Raw genomic sequence first — 14,549 nt, forward strand, 5'->3', positions numbered from 1 at the left:
GCAGTTGCCAAGGCAGCCTGACCTGCCATGTATTGTACTGGTGTTCTGTCATGTAGCGGAGGAGCAGTTGGGCCCCTTCTCAGAAAACTGGGCCCATATTCAGCTACATCCTCTTAGATACCATGGTCTTGCCCCTTATTAGTGGAGAGGTGACACATGGGTGACAGGCTAAAAATACCTGCTTTATAAAAAATGATAAAATGAGACCGTATTAATTTATTACATATGGGGGTCGGGATCTCTAATCTATGGTATTACAAAACATACTGATATAATATAACTAAACATAACCATTAAGAAAACATTAAGATATAATAAATAAATAGACACGACACTGGAATGGTGGTAAAAAAAATATTCTGGCCTCGGCCTTTTATTAAAGTTACCATAAAACATTGTGTAATAAAAACGATTTACTTTATCATCCTGAATTCTTAACCTGGTTTAGCCATAAACTCAAGCCTACCACAAATAATACTGTACATAAATGTCCACTCATACTGCTGCGCGACTTACCACATTCAACAAAAGGCTGTGATAATAAATACAGTACAATAAATATCATATAAAACATGTGAGAGGGAGAGCACGGGCAGAGAATACTTCTTTCAGGAATATACCAGATGGTCTGCCAAGACCACTGCATATTCCTGGTTTATATCTACCCTAACTAGTCACCTGACCACACCTCTTACACCAATCCCTGACTGTCGCTAAGGCCCTAAACTATCCTGTGACATAGGCCGCAGCTGTGGCCCAATGACCGTCATCACCGGCGGGAAAAATCGAAATACCAGGGATGTCTGTAATCCCATGTAGAACCCTCCTAAGGGTCCGGGTTCTTTCATGACTCTGCAGCTGTAGTGAAGTAGTGAAACTACTACTCCCAGCATGCTCTGACCCGTGGTGGGTCCCTTCCTAAATGCTTGTTCTCGTGCTGCACCAGTCCTCTGGAATGCATTACCCCAATCAGATCAATTCCCAACATCCACAGTTTTAAACATAAACATCTTTTTAGACAGGCCTATAACATTCCCTAATCTGACTACTTTCCCTGCCCACATTAGTCATGGGAACTTGACCCCTTCATTCAGCAGTATCCCCCACACTCCTTGCACCCTAAGGGTATGTGCACCCGACCTATGTTCAGACGTAATTCGGGTGTTTTACACCTCAAATTACGCCTGAAAAGACGGCTCCAATACGTCGGCAAACATCTGCCCATTGCTTGCAATGGGTCTTACGATGTTCTGTTCAGACGAGGTGTATTTTTACGCGTCGCTGTCAAAAGACTTCTTGGGATGTAATTGGAGCTGTTTTTCATTGACTCCATTGAAAAACAGCTCCAATTACGTCCGTAATGGACGTCGCGAAAAACGTGAGTACATGCAAAAACGTCTGAAATTCAGGAGCTGTTTTCGCCTGAAAACAGCTCTGTAATTTCAGACGTATTTTGCTACTGCGTGTGAACATATGTTCACACGGCTTATTTACGGACGTAAGTCAGGCGTTTTCCGCCTCGATTTACGTCCGAAAATGCGGCTCGATAGCGTCGGGAAACATCTGCCCATTCATTTGAATGGGTCTTACGATATTCTGTTCCGACGGTCATTTTTTTTACGCCCCGCTGTCAAAAGGCTGGGCATAAATAGAAGCCCGCGTCAAAGAAGTGCCTGTCACTTCTTCAGACGTTAAATGGAGCCGTTTTCCATTGACTCCTTGGAAAAACAGCTCCATTTACATCCGTAATGGACGCAGCGAAAAAGCGCCTCAACATGCCATGACGGCTGAAATTACGGAGCTGTTTTCTCCTGAAAACAGCCCCGTAATTTCAGCCGTAACGGCCGCTGCCGTGTGAACATACCCTTATACACGCCATGTCTGTCATACATAGATACTGGCTGGTGACCAGCTCATGCAGCTTTAGGGTCTGTTCACACGCACTAATTACGGACGTAATTCGGGCGTTTTTGCCCCGAATTACGTCCGAAAATAGCGCCGACAAACATCTGCCCATTGAAAGCAATTGGCAGACGTTTGTCTGTTCACACGAGGCGTAATTTACGCACCGCTGTCAAATGACGGCGCGTAAATAGACGCCCGCGTCAAAGAAGTGACCTGTCACTTCTTTGGGCGTAATTGGAGCCGTTATTCATTGACTCCAATGAATAGCAGCGCCAATTACGTCCGTAATGGATGCGGCGTTCAAGCACCTGCACATGCCGTTACGGCTGAAATTACGGGGATGTTTTCAGGCGGAAACATCCTCAGCCGTTACGGACGCTGTCGTGTGAACATACCCTAAGGGTATGTTTAGACAGCCCATTTTCAGACATTTTTCGGGCCCTAAACGCCCGAAAAATCGGAAGCAGAACGCCTCCAAACATCTGCCCATTGATTGCAATGGAAAAACGGCGTTCTGCTGCAGTTATTGTTGAATCCCTGGTGTAGAATTCATTCCTTCACCAATAACATAAGAAATAGATGTGTGTATGTTTCTGGAGGAGTGATAAGGGGGGGGGGGGGGGCAGACAATTTTGTGGATCCCAGTGAAGAACAGTCAGTCACTCCCCAGCCTGAAATGGCTGATAACATGGAACAATAGATTTGATGCAACTACAGACTGAATGCACACGCTGTAGACTAGTGGATCACAGAGAAACTGGCTTTTCCTTTCAGTTATTTCAGAATGAAACCCAACTGAAGGCAAAGCCAACACATGAGCAGGTTACGCCAGGACGCTTGGTCACGTGACGCCTGTTCACCGCAAAGTCACCCGAACTACAACTCCCATGATGCAACGAGGACGCGCTGGCCGCTGTCCAGACCGTGGAGATGGGAATGTGGCTAGAAGCCGTGACGTCAAAGGGTAGGTGCGGCTACGACAGAGTATCCTCTGCTTCCAGCAAGTTGTATGGCCGCCGTCCCCTCCTGCTGTTTGTAGGCGGAGACCCCCGGCTCTCTGGGAGGAGCGGCCGCTGCACAGCCAGACTGTGAACCCGAGAAAGAGGGGAAACAAAGAGCGAGCACCCCGGGGAAAGGAGCGCTGGTGACTGGCAGCCGGTGTGTGGGGTAAATATCCCGGGCAGGGCGGGGCGTGCGGCCGGCACATATGTGAGTGTAAACATGCATGTTCCGTGTGCTGTCACTGGGCAGGCTTTATAGTCCGCTCCCGTACAGAAGTTGTGTGCGTGCACCCCAAGTCACGCTGCATTGTGGGGCTCACTTTCTGTGTGGAGCATCCCTCACCCAGGTGGCACCGGCAGTCAGAGACGGGTGTGACTGCCCTGACACCCTGCTTGTCAGCCCCCCACATCCAGCTGTACAGATCCGCCTCCCCCTTCCATCTCCCTCTGCCGCCTCGCACAGCATGTCATTGGCTGTGCCTCATTGTATGTGTTGTGTGTACGTGTGTCTGCTCGGCCAGACACGGATGGTTGGAGCTGCCCGAGTCTCTGCACACAGGAAAGGGGGCTATGCCGGGGAGGAGGAGGAGGAAGAGGGTCATAAATGCCCAAGAGCACTAACCGCGGCTCACAACTGGCAGGGATGCTCCCAGCTGCCGCTACATCCCCAGATAGTTGTGCCCAGACATGTGCCAATCTCCTTACACTGGTTCAAGTTTGAAATAACTCCTAGTACTTTTCTCTAGATGTCTCTTTACATAGGGATTACAGCCACTATGTGTGTATGTGTGTGTGTGTGTGTGTGTGTGTGTGTATATATATATAATTTATTAGTAGAGCATGGGCTGTGTGATGAGACACATACAAGGGTGATGCCCTTTCCTCCCATCACTGATTCTTCCTGTAGGAATGTACTGACACGTGAGACCACAGTATATATATATATATATATATATATATATCTTGTTCAGTACGGTCACCAGTAAAAGTAGCCGGCTCTTATGTTTCATGTCAGCCTGTTATTGTCCCTTTTAATAGAGCAGGCAGAGCAGCTGTCACTTAGCATGCATGCACTTGTAGACTGCTGGGATCTGTTGTCCTCCACTATCCTATCATATACGATGACTCCTTAACATATTTTCTTCATTGAATTAGTAGTCTTACAGTCCCAGCAATATTGCGATGAACTGCTATGTGTACACAGTATATTTTCATATATAGGGGTTATATATAAAATGGACCAGGTTCCAGCTGCAGTGTTACTAGTGAAAGCGATCTGTCACCTGACCAGCCCCTTTAAACCAGACTCTCCGATTCCCTAGTGAAGCAAATTCCGGAGTAAACTTGCATCCTTTGACCTCGCTTTGTCCACAGCGTCAATAATGAGGCAACTTCCGTCCCTTTATTGAGTCCTCTTGACCAGTCCGAAGGGTGGAAAGGGCCACTTGATTTTTCTGGTTGAATCCTGATAATCTCAATGGAAGTGTGACTGGCTCTATATTGCTTTCCCTAAGGTTATTGGCAGTACTTGAACCCCCCCCCCCCCCCATTTAAATACAGTAATATGTATGTTTTGGTGAATAATCTTGCGGAGCTGGGACTGCTAGTATGGAGATCTTAAACGTGAGCTCTCTAAGCACATCTCTATGGGCAAGAAGGGCTCACCAAGAAGCGTGGGTGCTGAATAGGACGTTTTTAAAAATATATATTTTGTCACACATGGGTACAATAGCACCAGCTCAATATGGGTTTATTAGGGCATTTGACAGACGTCCTGATTTAGAGAAGGATCTGTCCTGGTGAGAGACTCTATTGATGCATGAGAAATGAAAGCCAGTGTTTGGTTCCTATGGACGTCATCCCTCCCTCTTGTCTGCACTATATTTTACACGTGACCCTGTGGTAAACCGTTTTACAGACCGGCATATGTCGTGGATTCGCAGGATCATTTCTGAAGCTTGAGGATAGTCTGGCACTGGTCCTCATAGTCCGTACACTGGCCATTCTTATCACGCTTGTATGAAGCTGAGCTCATGTTGTGCGCACCTTCCTCTGGCAGGTGACGCCGGACACACTGCGGTTATTGACAATGGTGCTTTTTCATTTTTTATTACGCAAATGTCAGAAATGCCAATGTTATTAAGATCTGATGTGTTATTGCAACATGTCAGTAAATTCCATAAGTGGGGGTCTAGAAGATAGGACGCCTTGGTGCCCTTATTGATGCCGTCCTAGCACTTTGTAAACAGACTGACCCCACAGCTCTGACCTCCTGTGATATATCAGGGGACATCATGAACTGCAATTTCCTAATATAAACTATCAGAACTGATTTTACAAACGGACACATTCCAAGATTATAGCTGGGAAGCAAAAGGTAATGCAAATTCTCTGTATCCATAGTCATTATCATAGAAGAGAGTTTGTATTCTACTGATAATTAGAATTATTTTTGGGTAATTCTGCTCACAATTTTCATGATTGGTGTCTATGAATAAGAAAAACCTAGCAGCCTTCTTCTGAAAACGGCAACACACCAGGTTGTGTGTGGTATTGCAGCTCGGCCCCATTTATGTCAATGGAGTCAAGCTGCAATACCGAACACAACCTATGGACAGAGGTGGCACTCTTTTGGAAGAAACCAGCCATGTTTTTTTAATCCTGCACAATCATTTTAATTTGATCTACTGGGGGGCCTCTTTAAAATGAACGCTAAAACTGGATTTACATGCACAGCCGAATTAGGGAATTGCACAAATAGCCATTGCTTTATTAAGCGTTATTTTGGGCAGTGTGAGAGCAGGAATGCAGCCGGTCACATCAACGTCTGGTGGCTTCTCTACTCGCCTGTCCGCAGACTGTAGACGCTTTTACGACAGCCCGTAGTCTCCTTTACAATTTGCATTTCTTTACAATCCCACATCATCATGTCAGCGCCTCTGGCTAAAGGGAGTAACTCTATATTCGGTACTTCAGGGCTGGGCAATTCCTAATATGTTTGTATACGCTCGCAGAAGACCAGGCTTCTTTACTTTACATGTGTCCTGCTCTTTATAGTAGAAAATTCAGGAGTAGCCGTAGTTCTCTGACAACGGGGCTCATACTGATAACAAATATGTGTAGTTGTCTGTAGATATGTGGGACGGAGTTTCCCAGTTTTCCTTCAGACCCCCTGAAGAATCATTCTCTCGATCTCTTTGCTTTTTAGGCAGCACATGAGCAGGTTCGGGTGGGTTGCCTAGCGACGAGCACACCTGTCGGCGGGTGGCACCGTTGGCTCTCCATGCACTTGGCTAGATGCAGCAGTGGTGCATATTAACAACACAGGCGGTTCAGGCGTCTCTATTACCCACGTGGGGTTTGCTCTGGTTCCCAAGAGCTGAACTGTGCTTTCAGGACTCTCCTATACAGTTTATTTTTATTTTTGACACATTAATGAATCTGCGCCAAGGATTTTTGCTCCGAGATCTCCAGTTCCCCAAGCTAACATGGACCGCAATAGGTATCATTGGCGTGCACATTACAGTCCTATTGATTCTTATAGCAACACAAACCGCATTATCTCAGAGCTCTAGAAAGCCCATAATAGTGGTGTGCTGCCGCTCCTCAGTCCCCTCTCTCCCGCTCCTGTTTACAATAGAAAGTAGTGATGTTACGTCACCGCTGCATGCTGCATTTGGCTGCCAAGGTGACATCACAGTTGACACATATTGACACAAGTGGCGGACACAAATAACCCAGGACATCAGGCTACTACATTGTATTGTAAACACGTGGACCAGCCAGGGGGTCCGAACAACGACAAAATTTACATGGACTTATGAGGTGAGTATTTTGCAAAGTTTGTCTTATTCTGTATGGGTATCACTGTAATAGGCATTCCAGGGTACAAATTCAAGCTACATTTACAGTTCTCGTGTGTTCACATTTATGGTGCCAAATTTGATGGCAAGAATGCCAGTGCATGCATTGCCATTCTTGCTGTCAAAACAACGGAAACCACTATAAAACCCTGACAGACCCCATTATAAGGTCCATCCGGTGGCATTAGAATCTATCGTGTGACCGATCCTGTACAGCATTGTGGCTCTGTGAACGGATTCGCTGCTATGACTGCAGTATAGTCTTCAATAAAGCATATATGAACGTCCTGTTGGTAAGCTACAATATTTTCCTACTGGCTCCTATTGATATATCTGAATGTTATATGAACGTTTTGATCAAATATCTCTGGTATTTACGGCAAGCTCGGGTTTAGGATTTCTAGAGTAAACTCTGCCCTTTGTACTCTTTTGAATAAAGGTATCATGCCTACTATACTTTTGTTGTTTTTTGACACAAAAGCTGAATAAAGTTATTGAAATGCTGCTTGTGTATGACCGGTTTCATGTGATGAGCAGTTGGCTATAGTCCATACTAATGGCTCTCCCCCCCCCCCCCCCCCCTTGATTTTTCCAGATGTATTGCGTCCTTCTTGTAGAGGAAGAATGCACCGTTCTATGAAATCCAGATGCAGCGAGGAGAGGACTTGACTTTGTGAACCATCTGAAAAGTATTACTCTGGGATGTAAGCAGAGCTACGAACAGGGATCCTCGAAATACTTCATAGTAAAATGGGGGAAGACGCATGGAGAATTGTACGAGTCCTATATCTACACAGTGACATTTACTATAACCATTGAGTCCGGCCTGCATTCCACTGCCCTTTCTTGTTTGGGATATGTCACTACTGGAATTCAGCTCTACTTTTTGCCCCAAGGTTTATTCTGCTAAAGTAACGCAGTTTGGTGTGAGAGCTCACGTTCCCGACCAGTAGCGACAATGGCTCAGACGAGTTTACTGCAGGGGAAACCTTTCTACTGCAGGGAATGGATCTTCCACAAGCTCCAACAATGTCTGCAGGAGAAGACAAACTGCACTTCAAGCACAGCAAACAAACTATCACTGGTGGAAAACTCTGGCAGCAACGGAGGCAGCACTGGCAAGGGCACGGCCTGGGGGTTACTATTTGTTGGCGGCCCTGGCAGTGGGAAAACGGCTCTTTGTACAGAATTGCTGTGGCCAAGTTCGCCTGCAGGTTTACAAAGGGGCTTGCACCGCCAGGTGTTGGCCTTCCACTTTTGCAAGGCACAAGACTCTGATACACTTTGTGTGGGAAACTTCATAAGGGCGCTAGTAGAACAGATCGGTAAAGGAGGGCTCATGCCAGGATACGAGGATAAATTGAATGACCCTTCAGTTCAAAAACTTTTACAGCCTGGCGAATGTGAACGAAATCCATCAGAGGCCTTTAAGAGGTACAATATTGCTGAACTATTGTTATACTGTTTGCATGATGTGACTTTGGAGAGAGCCACACAACTTTTCCATGTTTGAGTCACATTACAATAGAAGTTAATGGGGAGAAATTGCCTGACCACTATGCCAGATACCCATTAAAGGGAATGTGTCGCTAGAAATTATTTTTTTTTCTTTTAGTTAACCTGTTAGTATATAAAGGATTAAACATTGTTTTAATTTTTTCACAAGTCAGGAAATATTATAGATTAGATTCGAATTTATAACATTTCCATGTGCTGGTCACTAGGGGGAGCAATTCACAAAATTGCAGCATTGGCATGTGGTAAAGCAATCTCATTGCTTTATGCTGCAAAATTGGAGAAGACACACTCGCTCTAGTGTACCCAAACAATCCCCCCTCCTTTATCCTGGCTAGTGCCAGGAGAAAGGAGGGGGTTGAATGTTCAAACCTCCTACACTGTGTGCCGCCATATTTTGAGCGAATGCACAGTGTAGGAGGATTAGATACAGTGGTAATCACACAGTATAACACGAACATACACACACATCACATGCACAAACATAACTTACCTGCTTCTGCCGCCTCCGCTCCTAGTCCTTGCTTCTGAACATATGGACGGAAGCCGCGACCGGAAGTAGTCATCTTACTGTCCGGCCGCGGCTTCCGGTCCACATGAAAATGGCGCCGGATGTCGATCTGCCGAAGACCTTCCTTTTGGACTGTGTGGGAGCGGCGTACACTATAGTGAATGGAACGGCTCCCGTTCGCATTCTCTATGGGGATGTATGTGCCGTATTCCATCTCTGTATGTGTCGTTAATCGACACATACAGAGATGAAAAGAAAAAAGAAAAGTACAACACAAATAAATGTTTTTTACTTTAATGACATAATAAAAGCAATAACATATAACATATTTTCGTGACACCTTCCCTTTAACTTCTATTTAGGCGCGTCTGTTGTACTAGCAAAAAGAATACTGTGTGTCTCTATTCATCAGATGCACCATACGGTGGCACACGTAACGCGTACAGCTCCATATTATGGAATGGTAGGCACTTAATGTGCCGCCATATAGGCACCGTGCATACAGGTGCATGACATGTTGTTGATCTGGACAATTTTACAATAATCGTTTCTGACAGGTGGAAATCTACTCCATTGGGAAGGAACACTTATCGTTCGTGCATCAATTTTTTTTTTCTCTGTATTTAGTGGTGAATGCTATGCTAGCTTTATGATCCGCAGACTAGAATCTAATGTCTATGGCCACGCTTGTTTTCATTCATGTGGTAGTACAGTTGCACTCAGGTTGTAGTCCTACTAACTGTAGTACTATTTCCTTGGAGGTCCGTTCTGCTGGGATGAAATGACACCGTGCATTCTATTCATTCCGCAATAGCATGGCTGGGCATCCGTAGTCTCATCTGCTTGACCACATCAGGCTGATATTCTGATATCGTAATGTCAATCACTTATTTGTAGGGAAATTCCATTTACAGCAGTTTCCTATAGGATCCCTCTCCACTGACCAAATACAAGCAGAGTTTGTACCATCTGTATCTTGGTAATAAAAAGAGGTATTTGTAAGTTGTAATGGCCTTTACCACGCCACAACTGCCAATATCCTCTCTCCCTCAAACTATACAAATGCCGTAATTTACCGCTATATAATGGTGACCGTGCTGGCAAATACACGGAGGACTTGATTTCTCTCCACCAACTATCCCTTATTACCAAAATTATGCTTGCATGTAAAGCAAGTGTATTTGGAGCTAGATATAGAAGTGGGAATTGCAGTAATTTAATAGAGAACAGTTCTCCCAATTGAAGATCATGCTTCTGTTATTGCCGCAGTTTTCTTTTTGCAATAATGGTGCAAAATCACCCACACGTGTGAACCTGGTCCCTTTGGTCAAACATATATTTTATGGACTATAGTAGCCAAAGAGAAATCTGAAATTTTAAGGCCGAATGCCACCTGATTGAGGCACGTTTGATTTAGTACATTTATGCCATTTATTGTGCCTGGTGATCCGTAATAGAAATGACCAAGTAATGACTTCAGACTATTTTGCAAGTATAACATTGGTCTCGTTACATAACAGCCAATCTAAACACGTGAAGTATGGTGGATGAACAGGGTACGGTAGGGGCCTGTCACGGAGGGTAGATTTTAGACTTGACACTAAAGGGCCTGTTCATATCAGCGTTGGCTTTCCGTTCTGGGGGTCCGACGGAGGTTTCCGTCTGGTGAACCCCGCAACGGAAAGTGAAACCACAGCTTCCGTTTCAGTCACCATTGATATCAATGGTGACGAAAACATTGCTAATGGTTTCCGTTCGTCACCATTCCGGCAGGTTTCTGTTTTATCGTCTGAGTCAACTGCGCTATTGATTCCGTCGGAAAAACGGAAACCTGCTGGAATGGTGACGAACGGAAACCATTAGCAATGTTTTCGTCACCATTGATATCAATGGTGACTGAAACGGAAGCTGTGGTTTCAGTTTCACTTTCCGTTGCGGGGTTCACCCGACGAAAACCTCGACGGAACCCCCCCGGAACGCAAACGGTGATGTGAACAGGGCCTAAGCTGCATTCACATACAGCAGAGCCGGCGCTGAAGAAAATAAGTAGCCGGTAAGCATTAAGCCCAGGTACTGTCGTGCTAGTAATGTCACAACTGATCATCTGCTATATAATCTAATAAAAGCATTGCTGACAAAGCCGTGAGAGCGCATCAAAACAGTGCTATGGCAGTGCCTACGTACAGTTCTGGAATGGGCACTGGCAGAGAAGAGATAAATGTGGCATTAAATATTGAAGCTTTGCTGAGTCATTGTACTGATAAAAATCACATTTAGGACAAGGATAATCCAGTTTTATAACTTTCCTCATTGTATATGCTTGCCGTTTTTATGAGAAGTAAGAGCTTTTCATTGGGTACGGGGGGCAGAAATCTGCATGTTTTTTCTTTGAGCGGTTTCCGCCTCTAACCTCCAATGGGAAATCTATGGGATGCAGAAAAAACCTGCGGTGCTCGTTTTTAAGTAATTTTGCGGCGTCCATAAAGTGTCAAGTGTCAAAATGCTGGCAATTAAAAATCTGCCTCAAAATTCCTGAAGGAATTTTTCTGCCTGTCAAGAAACTGTGTGGAGTAGACCTCAAGCATTCTCCATACACATTTAATTGAATGCAATTCTTCCGACAATAACCAAATGTGTATGGGCTGCTTGAGGGCTCATGCACGTGGCTGTATTAAAGCTTACAGAGCCATAACCGGGCTGCCATAGAGGGGTTTTAGACCTTTACTGTGCTTCGGTATGACTCCTATACAATATGGAGGCACACAGGTTTTATTGTGGCATGCACCATTAAACTCTATATTTACGGTGGTAAGCAATGCGTCTAGGCGGGAATATCTCCATACATATCACCTAGACTGCTGCACAGGCACTGCGTGTACGGTGTTGCCGCGTGCAGGTGCCCTTATACTGTTGATGTTACCATGACAACCCTAGAGCAGGCAGTCACGAAACAAATCAAGGTGTAGATTAGCAAGTGTCCTAAAGAGAGGCCTAGAGGTGCACTGCTGAACACAATATGGTGCTCTTTCGGCTGCCTACAGAAAATCAACTAGCTATGGAAAGCCCAGCAGTGAACGACAGAGGCCCAGCAGTGCACGACAGAGGCCCAGCAGTGCACGACAGAGGCCCAGCAGTGCACGACAGAGGCCCAGCAGTGCACGACAGAGGCCCAGCAGTGCACGACAGAGGCCCAGCAGTGCACGACAGAGGCCCAGCAGTGCACGACAGAGGCCCAGCAGTGCACGACAGAGGCCCAGCAGTGCACGACAGAGGCCCAGCAGTGCACGACAGAGGCCCAGCAGTGCACGACAGAGGCCCAGCAGTGCACGACAGAGGCCCAGCAGTGCACGACAGAGGCCCAGCAGTGCACGACAGAGGCCCAGCAGTGCACGACAGAGGCCCAGCAGTGCACGACAGAGGCCCAGCAGTGCACGACAGAGGCCCAGCAGTGCACGACAGAGGCCCAGCAGTGCACGACAGAGGCCCAGCAGTGCACGACAGAGGCCCAGCAGTGCACCACCGCTCTTTCATTCTAGGGATCGGTGGAGGTCTCCGTGTTCTGATCACCACTTCATAATAAACATGTCAGTAAGGATTGACAGTGACCCTTTATTTTAACCCCTTAATCAACGGGCCTGAAGAGGTCTCAATGACCAGCTACATTTTTCAGTTATTACCTCTGCATTTCAGCAGCCATAACTTTTTTTTTTTTCCATTGTACCTGTATGGGGCCTTGTTTTATGCGGGAGAAATTGTATTCTCTTTTTTCGTAGTTTGAAGGTAGAAAAAAATTATTTTTATGGCATGAATAACGATTCTTGGCATCGTTTTTCTTGTTTATGCTTTATCCCATTCACGTTTCACGCTAAATAACCCATTCGATTTAATTCTTCAGGTTATTACCGTAGTTTAGGTACATAATATATGTATTTTTTTTGTTTTTAGTGTAGAGGCAATAAAATATATTTTATGCAAATAATGTTTTTTTTTTCCCTTTTTTTTGTATTTTTTTATTTTGATTTTTTTTAATTCCATTAACCCCTTAATGACCAGCCTATTTTGGACCTTAATGACCAAGCTATTTTTTACGTTTTTCAATCGTCGCATTCCAAGAGCTATAACCTTCTTATTTTTGCGTCGACATAGCTGTATAAGGTCTTGTTTTTTGCAGGACAAGTTGTACTTTTTAATAGCACCATTTTGAGGTACATATTATTTATTGATTAACTTTTATTAACTTTTTTTGGGGGGGGAATAGAAAAAAATCTGAAATTTCGCCACTCTTTTTTGCGGCCTAAATCTACGCCGTTTACCGTGTGGTATAAATAACACAATAACTTTATTCAGCGGGTTGTTACGATTGCAACGATACCAAATTTGTATAGTTTTTGTATGTTTTACTACTTTTACACAGTAAAAACACTTTTTTTTTTCAAAATGATTTGTTTTTGTGTCTCCATGTTTGAAGAGCCGTAACGTTTTTATTTTTTCGCCGATGCAGTTGTGTGAGGGCTTTTTTTTTTTCGGGACGACTTGTAGTTTTTATTGGTACCATTTTGGAGTAGATGCGACTTTTTTATCACTTTTTATTACATTTTTTTAAAGTCAGGAGTCACAGAAAACAGCAATTTTTCCATAGTTGTTTTTTTTTTTTTTTTTTTTTACGGCGTTCACCGTGCGGGTTAAATATTGTAATTTTATTTTGTTTTTTTAATAGTAAAGCATTTTGTAAGGGGAAAAGCTGGGTTTTTAATTAATTTTTTTTTCACATTTTTTTTTTCATTAACTTTTTATGAAACTTTTTTTTCACTTTTTTACTAGTCCCACTAGGGGACTTTAATATGCGATTCTGCGATCGCATTTATAATACACTGCAATACTTTTGTATTGCAGTGTATTACTGCCTGTCCGTTTAACACGGACAGGCATCTGCTAGGTCATGCCTGCGGCATGATCTAGCAGGCATTCACTCCAGGCAGCCTGGGGGCCTTTATTAGACCCCCGGCTGCCATTAGAGACACAGACACTCGGCAATCGTATCGCCGGGTGTCGGTGGGAGAGGGAGCTCCCTCCCTCCTCTCCAAAACCACTCAGATGCGGTGCTCGCTATTGAGCACTGCATCTGAGGGGTTAAACGTGTGAGATCAATACTAATATCGATCTCACACGGCAGAGCAGGGACGCTCCCAGCCCTCAGCTGCCTCTAGCAGCTGAGAGCAGGGAGATTTGACAGCTCTGATTACTTATTCCGATGCCGCGACGTAAAAAGTCTATGGCATCGGAATAAGGCCCGTTAGTGACCGACGTAGAAACACGATGGGCCGGTCACTAACTGGTTAAGGGATAACTTTTTATTTATAACTTTAGTGTGCCTGAACAGCAGGCTTACTGAACAGACAGCCCTGGGGTCCTTTGAAGGTCCCTAGGGCTAACTGCAGAGGGATTCCCCCATTGTTTGATCATCTCACCGGGTTTCCGATAACCAGATCAAAGCGGGGAGTTCCCTTTGATCTTGCCGCGGTCATGGGCCGCGACGATTAAAGGGTTAAACAGCTGGGGTCCGAATGTTTTCTGACCTCAACTGTGTTCAGGAGGCTTCTCTAAGATCAGGAGTTGTAAGTTACAGCTCCTGCTTAAAGGATGAGCACTCACAGGAGTTCTCATCCGCCTCTTCTACAGCGACGCCAAAAGACGTCGCTGTAGACGAAGGACATGCACCGCCTGCCGTCGAAAGACGGTGGGCGGTTGTTAAGG

At 45.0% G+C, this 14,549-nt stretch overlaps 1 protein-coding gene across 3 annotated transcripts in view; it reads left to right on the plus strand.

Moving 5' to 3' along the window:
• The first annotated feature begins 2,965 nt into the window (after nucleotides 1–2,965).
• ANKRD50 (ankyrin repeat domain containing 50) overlaps nucleotides 2,966–14,549 on the plus strand; it is a 50,746-nt gene continuing 39,162 nt past the window's right edge. The window contains exons 1-2 of one of the 3 annotated variants that reach the window (XM_075860475.1): nucleotides 2,966–3,072; nucleotides 7,365–8,203. In XM_075860475.1, the coding sequence (XP_075716590.1) occupies nucleotides 7,728–8,203 (476 nt within the window). In that variant the 5' untranslated portion in view covers nucleotides 2,966–3,072; nucleotides 7,365–7,727. Of the gene's footprint in view, nucleotides 3,073–6,640; nucleotides 6,732–7,364; nucleotides 8,204–14,549 lie in introns of those variants that run through there. The other 2 variants (XM_075860476.1, XM_075860477.1) reach the window with 2 other exon arrangements.

Source organism: Rhinoderma darwinii, chromosome 1, assembly GCF_050947455.1.
Source record: "Rhinoderma darwinii isolate aRhiDar2 chromosome 1, aRhiDar2.hap1, whole genome shotgun sequence".
Taxonomy (NCBI): Eukaryota; Metazoa; Chordata; class Amphibia; order Anura; family Rhinodermatidae; genus Rhinoderma; species Rhinoderma darwinii.